Source organism: Mobula hypostoma, chromosome 2 (assembly GCF_963921235.1).
Source record: "Mobula hypostoma chromosome 2, sMobHyp1.1, whole genome shotgun sequence".
In the NCBI taxonomy this organism is placed as follows: domain Eukaryota; kingdom Metazoa; phylum Chordata; class Chondrichthyes; order Myliobatiformes; family Myliobatidae; genus Mobula; species Mobula hypostoma.
In genome coordinates this window covers 86572956-86588802 of record NC_086098.1, presented here as the reverse complement: position 1 = coordinate 86588802, position 15847 = coordinate 86572956, and the positions used below count along the sequence as shown (strand labels likewise).

Below are 15847 nucleotides of genomic sequence, written 5' to 3'. Positions count from 1 at the left end.
GTCGGCTGGGGTGATATACTGCGTCCGGTGCTCCCGATGTGGCCTTTTATATATTGGCGAGACCCGACGCAGACTGGGAGACCGCTTTGCTGAACACCTACGCTCTGTCCGCCAGAGAAAGCAAGATCTCCCAGTGGCCACACATTTTAATTCCACATCCCATTCCCATTCTGACATGTCTATCCATGGCCTCCTCTACTGTAAAGATGAAGCCACACTCAGGTTGGAGGAACAACACCTTATATTCCATCTGGGTAGCCTCCAACCTGATGGCATGAACATCGACTTCTCTAACTTCCGCTAAGGCCCCACCTCCCCCTCGTACCCCATCTGTTACTTATTTTTATACACACATTCTTTCTCTCACTCTCCTTTTTCTCCCTCTGTCCCTCTGAATATACCTCTTGCCCATCCTCTGGGTCACCCCCCCCCTTGTCTTTCTTCCCGGACCTCCTGTCCCATGATCCTCTCGTATCCCCTTTTGCCTATCACCTGTCCAGCTCTTGGCTCCATCCCTCCCCCTCCTGTCTTCTCCTATCATTTTGGATCTCCCCCTCCCCCTCCAACTTTCAAATCCCTTACTCACTCTCCCTTCAGTTAGTCCTGACGAAGGGTCTCGGCCCGAAACGTCTTCCTGGAGATGCTGCCTGGCCTGCTGCGTTCACCAGCAACTTTGATATGTGTTGATCCAAGGATACACCTTGTATTGAAAGGACAGGCAGGTAGGCAAAGAGGGTGGGATGTTTCTGTTGGTAAAAAATTTTAAATCAAATCCTTAGAAAGAGGTGACATAGGATGAGGAGTTGAAGAATCCTTGCAGGCAGAGTTAAGAAACTGCAAGGGTAAAAGGACCCTGATGGGAGACCCAGAACAGTAACTAGAATGTGGGATAGAATTTACAACAGGAGATAGAAATGGTATGTAAAAAGGGCGATCTTACAACAGACAAGGGGGATTTCAATAGGCAGGCAGATTGGGAAAATCAGGTTGGTGCTGGATACCAAGAGAAGGAATTTGCAGAATACATAAAAGATGCCTTTTTAAGAGCACCTTGTGTCTGAGTCCACTAGGGGAAAGGCAATTCTACATTGGGTGTTGTGTAATGAACCAGATTTGATTAAGGAAATTCAGGTAAAAGAACCCTTAAGAGACAGTGATCATAATATGATAGAATTCACCCTGCAGTTTGAGAGGGAGAAGATAAAGTCAGATGTAATAGTATTACAGTGGAGTGAAGGGAATTATAGAGGTATGAGAGAGGAACTGTCCAAAGTTGCTTGGAAGGGGAAACTAGCAGGGATGACACAGAACAGCAAAGACTGGAGTTTCTGGGAGTAATTCGCAAGGTGCCAGGACAGATACATCCCAAAGATGAAGAAGTATTCTAAAGAGAGGGTGACACAACTGTGGCTGCCAAAGGAGGTCAAAGACAGCATAGAGAGAAATGAAAGGACATATAATCGAGCAAAAACTCATGGGAAGTTAGAGGATTGGGAAGCTTTTAAAAACCAAAAGGTGACAACTGAAAAAGACACAAGTAAAGAATAAATATAACAGTAAGCTAGTCAATAATATAAAAGAGGATCTCAACAGTTTTTTTCAGATATACGAAGAGTAAAGGCCAGGTGTGACTGGATATCGAATTATTGGAAAATGACACTTGAGAGGTAGTAATGGGGGCGGGGGGGGGCAGGAATGAAGAAAGGCAGATGAAGTATTTTTCGTCAGTCTTCACTGTGGAAGATACCAGCAGTATGCCAGAAGTTCAAGAATGTCAAAGGCTGAAGCAAGTGTTGCTGCTATTACTAAGGAAACGGTGCTTAGGAACTGAAACGACTGAAGGTGGATAAGTCACCTGGACTAGATGGACTACACCCCAGGGTTCTGAAGGAGGCAGCTGAAGAGACTGTGAAAGCATTAGTAATGATCGTTCAAGAATCACTAGATTATGAAATAGTTCAGGAGGACTAGAAAATTGCAAATGCCACTCCACTCTTTAAGAAGGGAGGGAGGCAGAAGAAGGATAATTATAGGCAATTAACATCAGTGGTTGGGAGAATGTTGGAATCCATTATTAAGCATCAGGCTTCAGAGTACTTGGAGGCTCATGATAAAATAGGCATAGTTCTTCAGCATGGCTTTCGAAAGGGGAAATCTTGCCTGACAAATCTATTAGAATTCTATGAGGAGAAACAAAGGAGAATCAGTGGATATTGTTTACCTGGATTTTCAGAAGGCCTTTGACAAGGTGCCCTTCATGAGGCTTAACAAGATAAGAGCCCTTGGTATTACAGGAAAGATACTAGCATGGATAAAAATTTGGCTGACTGGCAGCAGGCAAAGACTGGAAATAAAGGGAGCCTTTTCTGGTTGGCTGCCAGTGACTAGTGGTGTTCTGCAGGGGTCAGTTGGGACCGCTTCTTTTCACGTTTTATGTCAATGATTTGGATGAAGGAATTGAGGCCAAGTTTGCAGATGATGCAAAAATAGGTGGAGAGGCAGGTACTGTTGAGGTAGCAGGATTGTCTGCAGAAGGACTTAGACAGATTGGGAGAATGGTCAAAGAACTGACAGATGGAATATATAGGGAAGTATATGGTCATGCTCTTTAGAAGAAGGAATAAATATGTCGACTATTTTGTAGATGGGGATAGTTCAAAAATCAGAGGAGCAAACGGACTCTGGAATCCTCATCCAGGTTCCCTACAAGTTGAGTTGGTCATAAGGGAGCCAAAATGCAATGTTTACATTCATTTCTAGAGGACTAGAATATAAAAGCAAGGATGTATTGCTAAGGCTTTATAAGGTATTGGTCAGACAACACGGAGTATTGTGAGCAGTTTTGAGCTCCTTATCCAAGAAAAAGTGTGCTGGCATTGGAGAGAGTCCAGAGGAGGTTCACGAGAATGATTCCATGAAGGACAGGATGTTTGATGAGGAGTGAATGAGGAATGTTTGATGACTCTGGGCCTGTACTTGCTGGAGTTTAGAAGAATCGGGGGGCGGGGGGGGGAATCAATATATCAAATATTGTAAGGCCTAGATAGAGTGGATGTGGAGAGGGTGTTTTCTATAGTGGACAGTGTTGGATTGGAGGGCACAGCCTCAGAATAGAGAGACATCCATTAAAACAGAAATGAGATCTGGAGGGTGGTCAGTCTCTGGAATTGATTGCTACAGACGGCTGTGAAGACAAGTCATTGGGTATAATTAAAGCAGAGTTTGATAAGTTCTTGATTAGTAAGGATGTCAAAGGTTACAGGGTGAAGGCAGGAGAATGGGGTTGAAAGGGATAATAAATCAGCTATAATGAAATGGGGAGCAGACTTGATGGGCCAAATGGCCTGATTCTGCTCCTGTGTTTTATGCCTTCTGTCTTGAAACATGTGAACTCCACCACTGAGCGTCAGAGGTCAAAATCGAACCTAGGTCACCAGCGATGTTAGACAGCTGGACCAACTGAAGCACCACCATACTGACTTTCTACCAGCCACCTTCATCTAACCCCATCCCAACCTCCTGTTCCCTGCTTTCTGCCGGGTTTAACCACAATTATTCCAATTTGGTAATGAATTCCATATGCATTTTCTCAGGAGAAAGCCATTTCACTTTATTCTCCCTATTAAATGCAAGAGTCTAGGATCAGGGGTGCCAAACCTATGGCACGTGTGTCCAAGGTGGCACATGCAAATATTCCACTGGCATGCAATGCCACCCTGAATTCTTTAAACCTCATCCATAATAAATAGATGCATAATGATTTTATTTACTGCCAAAATAAGCAGTAATGATTCTCTTACACCCAAGAGCAGTGAGATGTTTTCACAGGAAATGTTTCACTCTGGCTTGGCACCAGCTAGACAGTTGCAAGAATACGTGACAATGGATGATACAACTTGACCTGGTGCACACGTCAGTATTTGGATAGTAAACAGTTATAATAATGATACTATTTAGAAGTATTGTTATTTTTAATTGTCTTTTTAAAAAGATTAATATTAATAATCTTTGAACAGATTTCTAAAATGCACTTATTTCAATCTGTCCCTGTTATACTTTTCATAGTTAACAATGAATACAAGTAAAGAAACAACAGGACTCATCCTTTTTCCTTTAAAAAGTCCATAATTATTATTATTTCATCAATGATAATCCCTGCTCAAAATTACCAAGGCATGCAAGAATTTTTTTTAGATTATCACCAATTAGGGCACACTCCTGGTCTAGATTTATGTTGATTTTGAATTAGAAAGGACAATTAAACTAAAGTACAATAGGAATTGATTCCTTAAGCCGGGGGAGTGTGGGTTGTGGGGATATTCTCATATTACCTATTAAATGCTCACAATGGCATGCACCTCAAATAGCCTCTGACAACCAAGTCCAGCTCCTGGCCTTTATGTGTGGCTTAGGTACTAAGCCCGGCAGAACCGTATCTACTGACAGGAGAAGGGGCAAAGGCAGTTACTGGTGCCTTAAAATCAGTTGCTCCGGGCAGATGAGACTCAAACTGTGGTTGACAGCTCATCTAGGGGAAGGGAAACTCTGATCTCAATCTTCTGCTGCCTTATGGCTACAGCCACTCATGAGGAAGGCTTAAGGAGTAAACCCAGAGGAAAAATCTGGTGCTGAAGTTCCGAAGGCAGTCCTACATTGAGTTCAGTGCTGACTGGCAACTCCTGCAACAGCACAGGTGCCAAACTACGCTGGTCACTGCTGTTCCTTTGGATTCATCAGCTGTGAGGAGAGGGGGAGCCTGCTGCAAGGGCAACAGCTTGCTTTCCATATTGTACTGCCCTGGCTTGTGTAATGCAGACAGATAGGAAGCAAGATCCATCAAATACCTCAGCCACAGTAGGAATTAAGCAATGTAAGCACAATGCTTTCTACAGACTGTACCTAAGGAAGGCAGCAATTACTCAGGTAGTTTTATACAACACCTCATATCTAGAGTTATCAAGGTGGAATACCTCATTCTGTCTGGGGTAGCCTCAAACCTGATGGCATGAACACTGATTTCTCTAACTGGATAATTTCTTCCCCCCTCTACCTTCCCTCTTTTTCCATTCCCCATTCTGACTCCACTCTTATCCCTTTCCTTCACCTGCCCAATGTCTCCCTCAGGTCTCCTCCTCCTTCCCTTTCTCCCATGGTGCACTCTCCTCTCCTATCAGATTCCTTCTTCTTCGGCCCTTTACTTTTTCCACCTATCACCTCCCAGCTTCTCACTTCACCCAATTTCCCCGACTCACACACCTTCCCTCTCGCCCGTTCTCACTTATTACCTGCCAGCTTGTACTCCTTCCCCTCTCCCCTCCTTCTTATTGTGCCTTCTTCCCTATTCCTCTCCAGTCCCGATGAAGGGTCTCAGCCCAAAACATCAACTGCTTATTCCTCTCCATAGATGCTGCCTGACCTGCTGAGGTCCTCCAGTGCTTTGTGCATTGCTCTGTACAAATGAATTTTCCAGACATGCTACCGTTGAGATTACTGAGCACATTTACTACCCACCTGTCGGCTGTCATTGTCTCTGCAGCCCTGCAGCTTTATGAGAGAACCAGCTGCCCGGTCCACCACAGTAAGGCACAAATCCATGTGTTTCACTGACTTGTCCTTTGTTAGTGCCCATTCCTGTAAAATGTACCCACAGAGGCAAGATGAGAACCAAAGTGAAGATTTCAGGCAGGATTGGCTACTGTATACCTTTCCAAATGGGCACCCACCTCCATCACAACAACACTTCCAAATCAAAAGCAGCTGTACAGACAAACTTACCACGGCAAGTATCCAAAATGTGAGAAATTGGGAAACTCACCACAGTACGAATCCAAAGCACAGGGAAACTGGGAAACTCACCATGGTGAGAATCCAAAGCACAGGGAAAATGGGAAATCACTACGGTAAGAATCTTAATTAATTAAGGCATCCTTTAGTCTTGCGAGACAATGGGTCTGCGCCTGGAAAGTCTTCACTCTCCAGGACGCAGGCCTGGGCAAGGTTGTATGGAAGACCAGCAGTTGCCCATGCTGCAAGTCTCCCCTCTCCACGACACTAATGTTGTCCAAGCGAAGGGCGTTAGGACCCATACAGCTTGGCACCAGTGTCATTGCAGAGCACTGTGTGAGTAAGTGCCTTGCTCAAGGACACAACACATTGCCTCGGCTGGGACTCGAGCTCACAACCTTCAGGTCGCTAGTCCAGTGCCTTAACCATTTGACCACGTGCCCACACTGGTAAGAATCTAAAATGCAGGGAAACTGAGAAATTCGCTGTGGCAAGAAACGAAAATGTAGGGAAATTGAGAAAACATATCTATCAAATCTAGAAATTAGTCGACAGAAAAATACTAAGGAGAGCATTGTGGAGAGAAATCCAAACTAGTTCAACTGACGTTGTCTGAGGGAATTAATCTGTCCCCTTCACCTGTTCTGGACCTCTAATCCCCATCCAACACAGACAACTCAAGTTCCTCGAGGCTGCAGCTCTGCCATATCCTTAGACTGGTTGAAAAGTTGGCTCTCCCAAGTGAAGCAGCAACTGACCCATTAAATTTTATCATAAAAAATGAAACGAAAGCCACATAAAGATTGCACACCTGATTTCCTCCTGCATTGTGACATTCGTAGACACCTACAACACCATCTGCAAAGTGACCCAATGTATCCAAGCAATTGGAACCTTGCTGCAAAGCTCCAAAGGCGATATCTTGATGATCAGGGACCCTACAGAGGGGAAAAAAGAAATGCAATTATTGACCTAACACATGAATAAATTAGCTTTATTTATTACGTGTTCATTGAAACATACAGTGAAATGCATTGTTGTGTCAATGATCAACTCAGAGATGTGCTGGGGCAGCCATGCTTCTGGTGCTGATTTAGAATGCACACAACTTACTAACCCTAACCCACATGTCTTTGACACGGTTGAGGAAACCGGATCACTTGGAGGAAATCCACACAGTCAAGGGGAGAATGAACAAGCTCCTTACAGGCAGCAGTGGGAGTTGAACCCTGTTCACTGGCACTGTAGAGTGTTGCACTAACCACTAAGAAACTGAAATGATGTTCTATCTGTATACTGACAGGAACCACTGTGCTGGACATTATTAAAGTCTTTCTTTCTCCTCACTATCATGGAATGATGCTGAATGCTAAGAACTCTATTATTTCAGTTCACACCATTCAGAAACACAAAAGATTCTGCAGTTGCTGGAAATCCAGAATAACACACAAAATGCTGGAGGGACTCTGTAGGTCAGGCAGCATCTATGGAGAGGAATAAAGAGTCGACGCTTTGGAACAAGTCCTGACAAATCCTGAGGCGTTGACTCCTTATTCTCCTCCATAGATGCTGGCTGACCTGCTGAGTTCCTCCAGCATTTTGTGTGCATTATCCCCATCACTTAGAATGGACAGTGTCCTGTATCAGGCAAAAGGTAATCAACTTTGATCAATTTTATTAATTTTAGTTTAAAGTCAGTTTTGGAGAGACCTGAGTACTACATTTACATTGAGCAGGAACGACAATGTTCACAGACTATTTTGCACCGTAGTGGGGCCAGGCAAGGGGTTTGCACAGAAGGGTGCAGTTGTGCAGCTGTTAAATTACTGGGCGAACAGGCAGAGCTCTACACCACTGATCCAGTGCCAAGTGTTCAAATCCCACTATGGCAGTGAGGAATTTCAATTACAATAATCAAGTGAAATTCTCTGTAACTGTAGGCATAATAGCAAATACCCATCATGTCCACCATTGTGATTGACTCTTCATACTCTCAGTTCAATGGAAATTAGAAACAGACAGTAAGTTCCAATGCAACAGATAATAAGCTGGAAGAACTCAGTGGGTCAAGCACCATCTGAGGGGGAGAAGAAATTGTATATGTTTCAAACATTGCTCCTGGAGACCTGTAGACTTAATGAGCTGAATGGCCCCTATATTGTAAAAAACTAAGCAACCTTTCCCTTTTTTATTAATCAACAAAATGACATGTTTTGCCCTCTTCAGAATGGGTAATTGCTGGAAAATGAATTGGACAGACAAACATAATGTTACCTTTGGGGGATCGCTTAGTTAAAAAAAAAGGTTAATGCAATATTATGATCCTGCAAGAAGCTGTTTCCCTTTAAGTTACACACCTTCAATTTGGTTTGGTTGCTGAGAAACTGAAAATCAAAAAAAAAGCAAATTTGCACACCTCAACCTGAGACATTGGGGTTCCCTCTCCTTCTACACATGGTGTTCGTCCCACTGAATTTCTCCAGCAGGTTTGTTTTCTTTGCTCCAGGGTCCAGCATCTGCAATCTCTTGTGCCTCCATAAATTCCAGTGTTGTCTCATCCCAAACAAGTGCATCTTTGCATTAACTTAAAAGGTTTGACCGCTTGTTTGAAACACTCTGGAAAAGCAGGCTTATTTTGCTCAAGACCCCGATCCACGAAACTGCTCCATACCAAAAGCCGCGCTCTCTCTGAGATGAGCCCAGATGAGCCCTCTAGGGAGGAGGTAAAGGAGCCTGAAGAAGCACACTCAACATTTTAGGAACAGATTTTTCCCCTCCATCATCAGATTTCTGAACAGTCCATGAACCCATGAACACTACCTCCCTTTTTGCGCTACTTATCTATATTTTATATTTCTCTTTGTAACTGGAAGTATTTTTATCTCTTGCACTGTACCGTGCTGCCACAAAACAACACATTTAACAACATAGGTCAGTAATAATAAACCTGTGCGATAGAGGATGAGAGGTGACCTGATAGAGGTGTACAAGATGATGGGAGGCACTGATCATGTGGATAGTCAGAGGCTTTTTCCCAGGGTTGAAATGGCTAACATGAGGGGGCACAGTTTTAAGGTGCTTGGAAGTAGGTACAAAGGGGATGTCAGAGGTAAGTTTTTCTACACAGAATGGTAGGTGCATGGAATGCACTTCCAGTGAAAGTGATAGAGGCAGATACAATAGTGTTTTTTTTTAAAGAGACTCTTAGATAGGTACATGAAGCTTAGAAAAATAGAGGGCTCTGGAATAGGGAAATTTCAGGCAGTTTCTAGACAACACTCACAACGCGCTGGAGGAACTCAGCAGGTCGGGCAGCATCTGTGGAAACAATCAGTCGATGTTTCGGGCCAGAACCCTTCGTCAGGACTGAAGAGGGAAGGGGCAGAGGCCCTATAAAGAAGGTGGGGGGGGGGTGAAGGAGAAGGCTGGTAGGTTCCAGGTGAAAAACCAGTCAGGGGAAAGATAAAGGGGTAGGGGAGGGGAAGCAGGGAGGTGATAGGCAGGAAAGGTGAAGGAGGAATAGGGGAAAGCACAATGGGTAGTGGAAGGAGGCGGAACCATGAGGGAGGTGATAGGCAGCTGGGGGAGGGGGCAGAGTGACATAGGGATAGGGGAAGGGAGGGGGAGGGAATTACCGGAAGTTGGAGAATTCTATGTTCATACCAAGGGGCTGGAGACTACCTAGCCGGTATATGAGGTGTTGCTCTTCCAACCTGAGTTTAGCCCCATCATGGCAGTAGAGGAGGCCATGTATGGACATATCTGAATGGGAGTGGGAAGCAGAGTTGAAGTGGGTGGCTACTGGGAGATCCTGTCTGTTGTGGTGGACAGAGCGGAGGTGCTCGATGAAGCGGAACCCCAATCTGCATCGGGTTACATGGTCGGCACAACATTGTGGGCCAAAGGGCCTGTTATGTGCTGTGGATTTCTATGTTCTAATTCTGATATGTCCTGCTGATAGGAGAAGAACAATCCATAACCTGTTCAGAGAAACACTTGGAATATATCCAGCATTCCTTAACATTCAGGCATAAAACAGACACCAGCAGCTATTACAAACATTTCAGCCAAATGCTCTCAATGTTCAAGTCTGGAAGTATAACCTACCGTAGCTCAGGGTAGACATTTTCTAGGTACCACTTGAATGGTTTACAGCCCAATTTCTTCTTCAGTTCCAATCTGCTTTGTATGCTGCAAAAAAAAAAGATTTCTTCTTTACACTGTCTCCTTTGAGCTTCTGGAAGCTCTATAAAGTCTTTCAGGCAATTGCCTCTTTAAACGTGCTGTCTGATACATTAGAATCAGAGTCCCTGTATTGCCGGTGTGTGAATCATACCAGAATTTGATTGTGGTTCGGTGCCGAGCATAAAACACAAGACAATACCATAAATGACAACACCATACCAACTAACAATTTACAAGACAATAGTGCAAACAAGCATGAACAATCAACAATTAGCACAAACACAAATAATCAAACTTAAATAAACGTGAACATAAGAACAGACTAAGTAATTATCAACAAAACAAGGAGAGCAGGAAGGACCATTTAGTGGATGTTGTGCAGGGTCAGTCAGGGTTTTACACCTGAGTGAGTTTTGTTGAGACGCTGTATAGCTACAGGAAAGAAGCTTCGGAGATGACTTGTGGTTCTGGTGGAGATAGACTTGTAAAGTCTGCCTGATGGCAATTTGGTGAATAGGTGACCGCTATGGTGCATGGAGTCAGCAGTAATTTACCAACTCCTTTCTTCACTCTACCGATGAACAGGTCTTTTAATGTCGGGAGCTGACTGCCAATGATCTTCTCCACTGAGTGGACCTGGACTTGGAGAGGGAGGAGGAGGCAGAAAACCAAACGGTGATAGAGGTGGTCACAACACTCCCATTGATGGTTGAGTAAAAACTCATCAGGATACACCCTGAGATTTAAGTTTCCTAAGCTGGTGTAGACAGAATCTCTGCTGAGCTTTTCCAGTGATGAGCATAACGTGCTTGTCTCACTTCAATGTACTGGCAGTGGTAATCCCCAGGAATTTGAATAACTTGACCACAGACACAGCCTGACCATTAATCTCCAAGGGGGGGTGAGCAGGTAGGGGATTGTCGGCTGAAGTCAATCATCATTTCCACTGTTTTGATAGCATTAAGCTCCACGTTATTACAAGCATACCATGTTGCAAGATAGTCTACCTCTCTGTTAGCAGGTCATATCATTATCAGAGACGCTGCCTGACCAATGGAAAAGGGAAATGCAATGCTTTAAATGAATGAGCACAGTGCCAGCCTCAAGCACAGTATTTCCTTTGAGTTAAGTGTCTGCTGGAACATACAGCTTTCTGAGTCTTTGGAAAGGAACTAGTCAAAAAGGAAAACTCTTACTCTAAGTTCCAATGCACATAGAAAAACATTCTATATAAGATTCAAAATTCAAGTTTATTTATCACAAATACATCGAAGCATACAGAGAAATGTTCCACCTGCATTAACAACCAACTTATCCGAGTGTGGGCTGGGGCAGTCCACGAGTATCACCACACATTACAACATCAACACAGCATTTCCACAATGCTCAGCGGAACAACACACACAGAATACAACAAAAGCAAAACAAGTCCTCTCCCTCCCTCCTATACACACACATGCAGTTTTTTAAACTCATGGCCGGCCTTGTCTCCAGGGGACCTGGATTTGCAGGCTTACAGAGATTCGTAGACTCAGCTCTGGCCAACAGGTATTTGACTACTGGGCCTCAGTCCTTGGCATCAATTCTAGGACATGCCAATTGCAAAGCACAACAGGCAACACAAACTCAGGACTCGCCGATAACAAGACCCCGAACACTAGGCCCCAAACTCCAGTCTCACTGATTCGTGAACCTTGGGAGTCATTGGATCACATTCCTTTTACTGCACGGAAATCTAACTCCAGAGCCCGTCAACAACTTGCTGACAACAGGCCCCTCTCCCAGCATGTCTACACATTATAGGTGTCATAGGCCCTTTTATTTCTTAATACTTTCTAACTCTAAGATTTCTCCTGCTGGATGCCCAGATCTATTGTAGCCAAACTGGTAGGGTTTGCGCTCAGTATCAGTAAGACCAAGAGATTGAATGTGGATTTCAGGAAGGGCAAGTCTGAGGAACACACACCAGTCTTCATCAACAGTTCAGCAACGGAAAGGGTGAGCAGTTTCAACATTTTGGATGTCAACATCTCTGTAGATCCATCCTGGGCCCAAGATATTGATGCAATCACAGTGGTTATATTTCTTTCGGAGTTTGAGGAGATTTTGTCTGTCACCAAAGACTGTTGCAAATTTCTAGATGTACCATAGAGAACATCCTAACTGGTTGCATCACTGTCTGGTTTGGAGACACCATTGCACAGGATTGGAAAAAACCGGCGAAAGTTGCAAATTCAGTCAGCTCCATCATGGGCACCAGCCTCTACAGCATCGATGATATCTTCAAAAGGCAATGCCTTAAAAAGGCAGCATCCATCATTAAGGACCCCTATCACCCAGAACAAGCCCTCTTCTCATAGCTACTATCAAGGAGGAGGTACAGGGGCCAGAAGGCACACACTCTAAGTTTCAGGAACAGCTTCATCCCCACACTGCCATCAGATTTCTGAATGGACAATGAACTCAGGTACACTACCTCACTTTTTTTTTCTTTTTATTTGATCTCTTTTTGCACTATATATATAGTAATTTATAGTATTTTATTATTCTGCATTGGAATGTACTGCTACCGCAAAACAACAAATTTCACAACGTATGCCAGTGATACTAAACCTGATTCTGATTACTCAGTGATTCCATTATCATTGTATTACAAAGCTACAAGGATTGCAGAAGGTAAATCAGATGGACCTTGAACTTCCATCATTTTACAGCTCTTGAGATATCCTCGCTTGCAAAGCATCTCCACTGAAGAAAATGTAGCTATTGATACATCAGATTCAAAGGAGATCGGCTGGTTCATCACCCTTTTTTGTTTTTTTCATGAACTCACTCTTCTTTCTACATTTTTTCTCTTCTACATCCTCTCCCCTATTGTTGTGATCAAACTAATTATACAGAGCAAGGCAGAATGACCTGCAATTTTTCAATTATAGTGTTTTGAATTCCAGAAGTCTGACATACTGTTTCTTAAACCTTAAATAAAAGCACATAATATTCTGAACTCACGCTTTACTGTGTCATCACCATCATCATCAGGTGCCAAGCCCAGTTTGAGCTTTGACTGCCATGGCCCACACACTCGTTTCGGGTCAAGTGGATCAATTCATTGGTATTCATTTCCAGTTCTCTGGCTGCTGTCTCCATCATCATTTGTCTTTGTCTTCCTCTTGCTTTCTTCCCTTCAATCTTTCCCATAATTACTGTGCACTCTAACTCCTCTTTCCTAATCACATGTCCAATGAAGTTACGTTGCCTTTTCATGATCTCATTCATTACTTCTCTTTTTGTGTTTGCTCTGTTCATGACATCTTCGTTAGATATGCGTTTCATCCATGATATTCTTTGCATCCTCCTCAAAAACCACATCTCCACTGCTTCAATTTGTTTCCTCATGTTACTAGATATTGTCCAACATTCTGAGCCATATAACATAACCGGATAAACATAACATTTAAGTACTCTGTGTGCAGATATAATAATAACCAGTGACTCTGACAGTTCTAACAACTTCTATCCCAAATTAAGGCAAAAAAAAAAGGCCAGCCAATGTTAAATCATAAGGCAGGTTTCATTCTGGCTTATTCAGGGTGATGTCACAAAGTACTTCTTTACACAGATTTGTGAAAATCTGGAACTCTCTCCCTCAAGAGCTTACAGGGGATTAGAGTCAACAGAAAATACCATGAATTTAGTTTTAGTTAAATAAGACATTCAGTGATATAATGATCTCACTATTCCCACATGCCAGAAAACAAGCCTTGGCATCCATGCATGTATTTTAAGAGTCATAGGTCAAAGAGTACTAAAGCACAGAAACAGGGCTTTCAGCCCATCTACTCCACACTGATCTATTACTCTGCCTGGTGCCATCGACCCACATCCGGACCATAGCCCTCCAAACACCTCCAATGCGTGTACTTATCCAAATTTTTTCTAAATGTTGCAACTTAACCCAAATCCATCACTTCCACCAGTAGCTCGTTCCACACTCGCACCATCCTCTGGGCGAAGAATTTCCTTCTCAGATTCCCCTTCAATATTTCACCTTTCACCCTAAACCTATGACCTCTAGTTCTAGTTTCACCGAATCTCTGTGGAAAAAGCCTGCTTGCATTTATCCTGTCTGTATCCCTCATAATAGTGTATACCATCTATCAAATCTCCCCTCATTATCTAATGCTCCAATGAAAAAAGCCCTGACCTATTCAACCTTTCCCTATACTCAGATCCTCAAGTCCTGGCAACATCCTTGCAAATTTTCTCTGCACTCTTCCAAACTTACTGATATTTTTCCTGTATGTAGGCGACCAGAACTGCACGTTCATTGTGCGACTGAATATAGCATAACTGTGTAACAGCATTTTTTGCAAGACTGTATATTTTGTGTGTGTTTCCCACCGGCAAATACCAACACAGACAAGCAGCAGGCACTACGCCTAGAAGATAGGTTCACAAGGATGATTCCAGGAATGAAAGGGTTATCATATGAGGAACATTTGATGGCTCTGGATCTGTACTCGCTGGAATTTAGAAGGATGGGAGGGGGTAGAATCTCACTGAAATCTTTTGAATGTTGAAAGGCCTAGACAGAGTGGATATGGAAAGGATGTTTTCCATGGTGGGAGAGTCTAGGACAAGAGGGCACAGCCTCAGGATAGAGGGGTGCCCTTTTAAAACAGAGATGTGGAGAAATTTCTTTAGCCAAAGGGTGGTGAATTTGTTGAATTTGTTGCCACATGCAGCTGTATTTAAGTCAGACATTGATAGGTTCTTGATTGGACATGGCATCAAAGGTTATGGGGAGAAGGCCGGGAACTGGGGTTGAGGAGGGGAAAAAAGGATCAGCCATGATTGAATGGTGAAGCAGACTTGATGGGCTAGCTGGCCTAAATCTGCTCCTCTATCTTATGGTCTTATAGACTTAGGATTAGCCCCCTTATGCTCAAGAAACATTTGTTGCTCTTCACATTCCATCACTGTTGATCAGATAGGTTGCAGAGAGCAGAAAGAGAAGAGTTGTAATGAGAAAAGGTCAAGGATGGACAGGAGACTTCGAACCTTCCTGAGGGAGAAACAATCATGACTCCATGCTTGAATCAGACCACCAGGGGGAGCAGGGATCTGGTCAGGCACTGTGAGTAGCTGGCATCAGAAATGAACCAAGCCAAGAGGTGTCTCTGGGAAACATAAAGAGCACTTTCCTGTCGCTGGTTCGAAGTACTGGGCTTAATAGTCTTGGACCTGTTCAAGTAGAGGTGGGTACAGCTGCCACTTACATTGCACTTTGGCAGGAGCTCTATTTGTTGTTACACACACTGCTATTGCACAAGAGGCTTGTGCGGATCACACATTAAAAATTCACAGAGCACTACAGCACAGAAACAGAGCCCAGGCTTTGATGTGCAATTGATTCTGTGGAAGAAAGCTTTAGATGTGCATAATACATCATTGACCACCCCTGCACAATGCTAGGGGCAAACAGACCAAATACAGGGAGGCCAGTCAACCCCTTGATGAATGATTACAAAGATTAAAGATAAAAGATTAGCTTTATTTATCACATATTTTTTGAAACACACAGTGAAATGCATCATATGTGTGAAAGATGTGCAAGGGACAGTCCGCACGTGTCATCACACTTACAGCACATTACATGTCCACAACTTGCTAACCCTAACACACATGCCTTTTTGAAATGTAGGAGGAAACCAGAGAAACAGGAGGAAATCCACATAGTCTCGGGGAGAATGTACAAACTCTGTACAGACAGCAGTGTGAATTGAACCTGGATTGCTGGCGTTGTAAAGCATTACACAAACTGTTACGCTACCGTGCCATCCAAAAACCACTGCAAGCAGTCATTTCAGTATACTGT

General features: G+C 43.5%; 1 protein-coding gene across 1 annotated transcript in view; it reads right to left on the bottom strand.

Annotated features, from left to right (window-relative positions):
• The window catches only part of galnt2 (UDP-N-acetyl-alpha-D-galactosamine:polypeptide N-acetylgalactosaminyltransferase 2), a 128064-nt gene that overhangs the window by 9262 nt on the left and 102955 nt on the right, over positions 1 to 15847 (bottom strand). Inside the window, exons 13-15 of the mRNA XM_063039920.1 lie at positions 9892 to 9975; positions 6596 to 6722; positions 5512 to 5631 (exon numbers count right to left, since the gene is read on the bottom strand). Coding sequence (XP_062895990.1) covers positions 5512 to 5631; positions 6596 to 6722; positions 9892 to 9975 — 331 coding nt within the window. The remainder of the gene's footprint in view (positions 1 to 5511; positions 5632 to 6595; positions 6723 to 9891; positions 9976 to 15847) is intronic.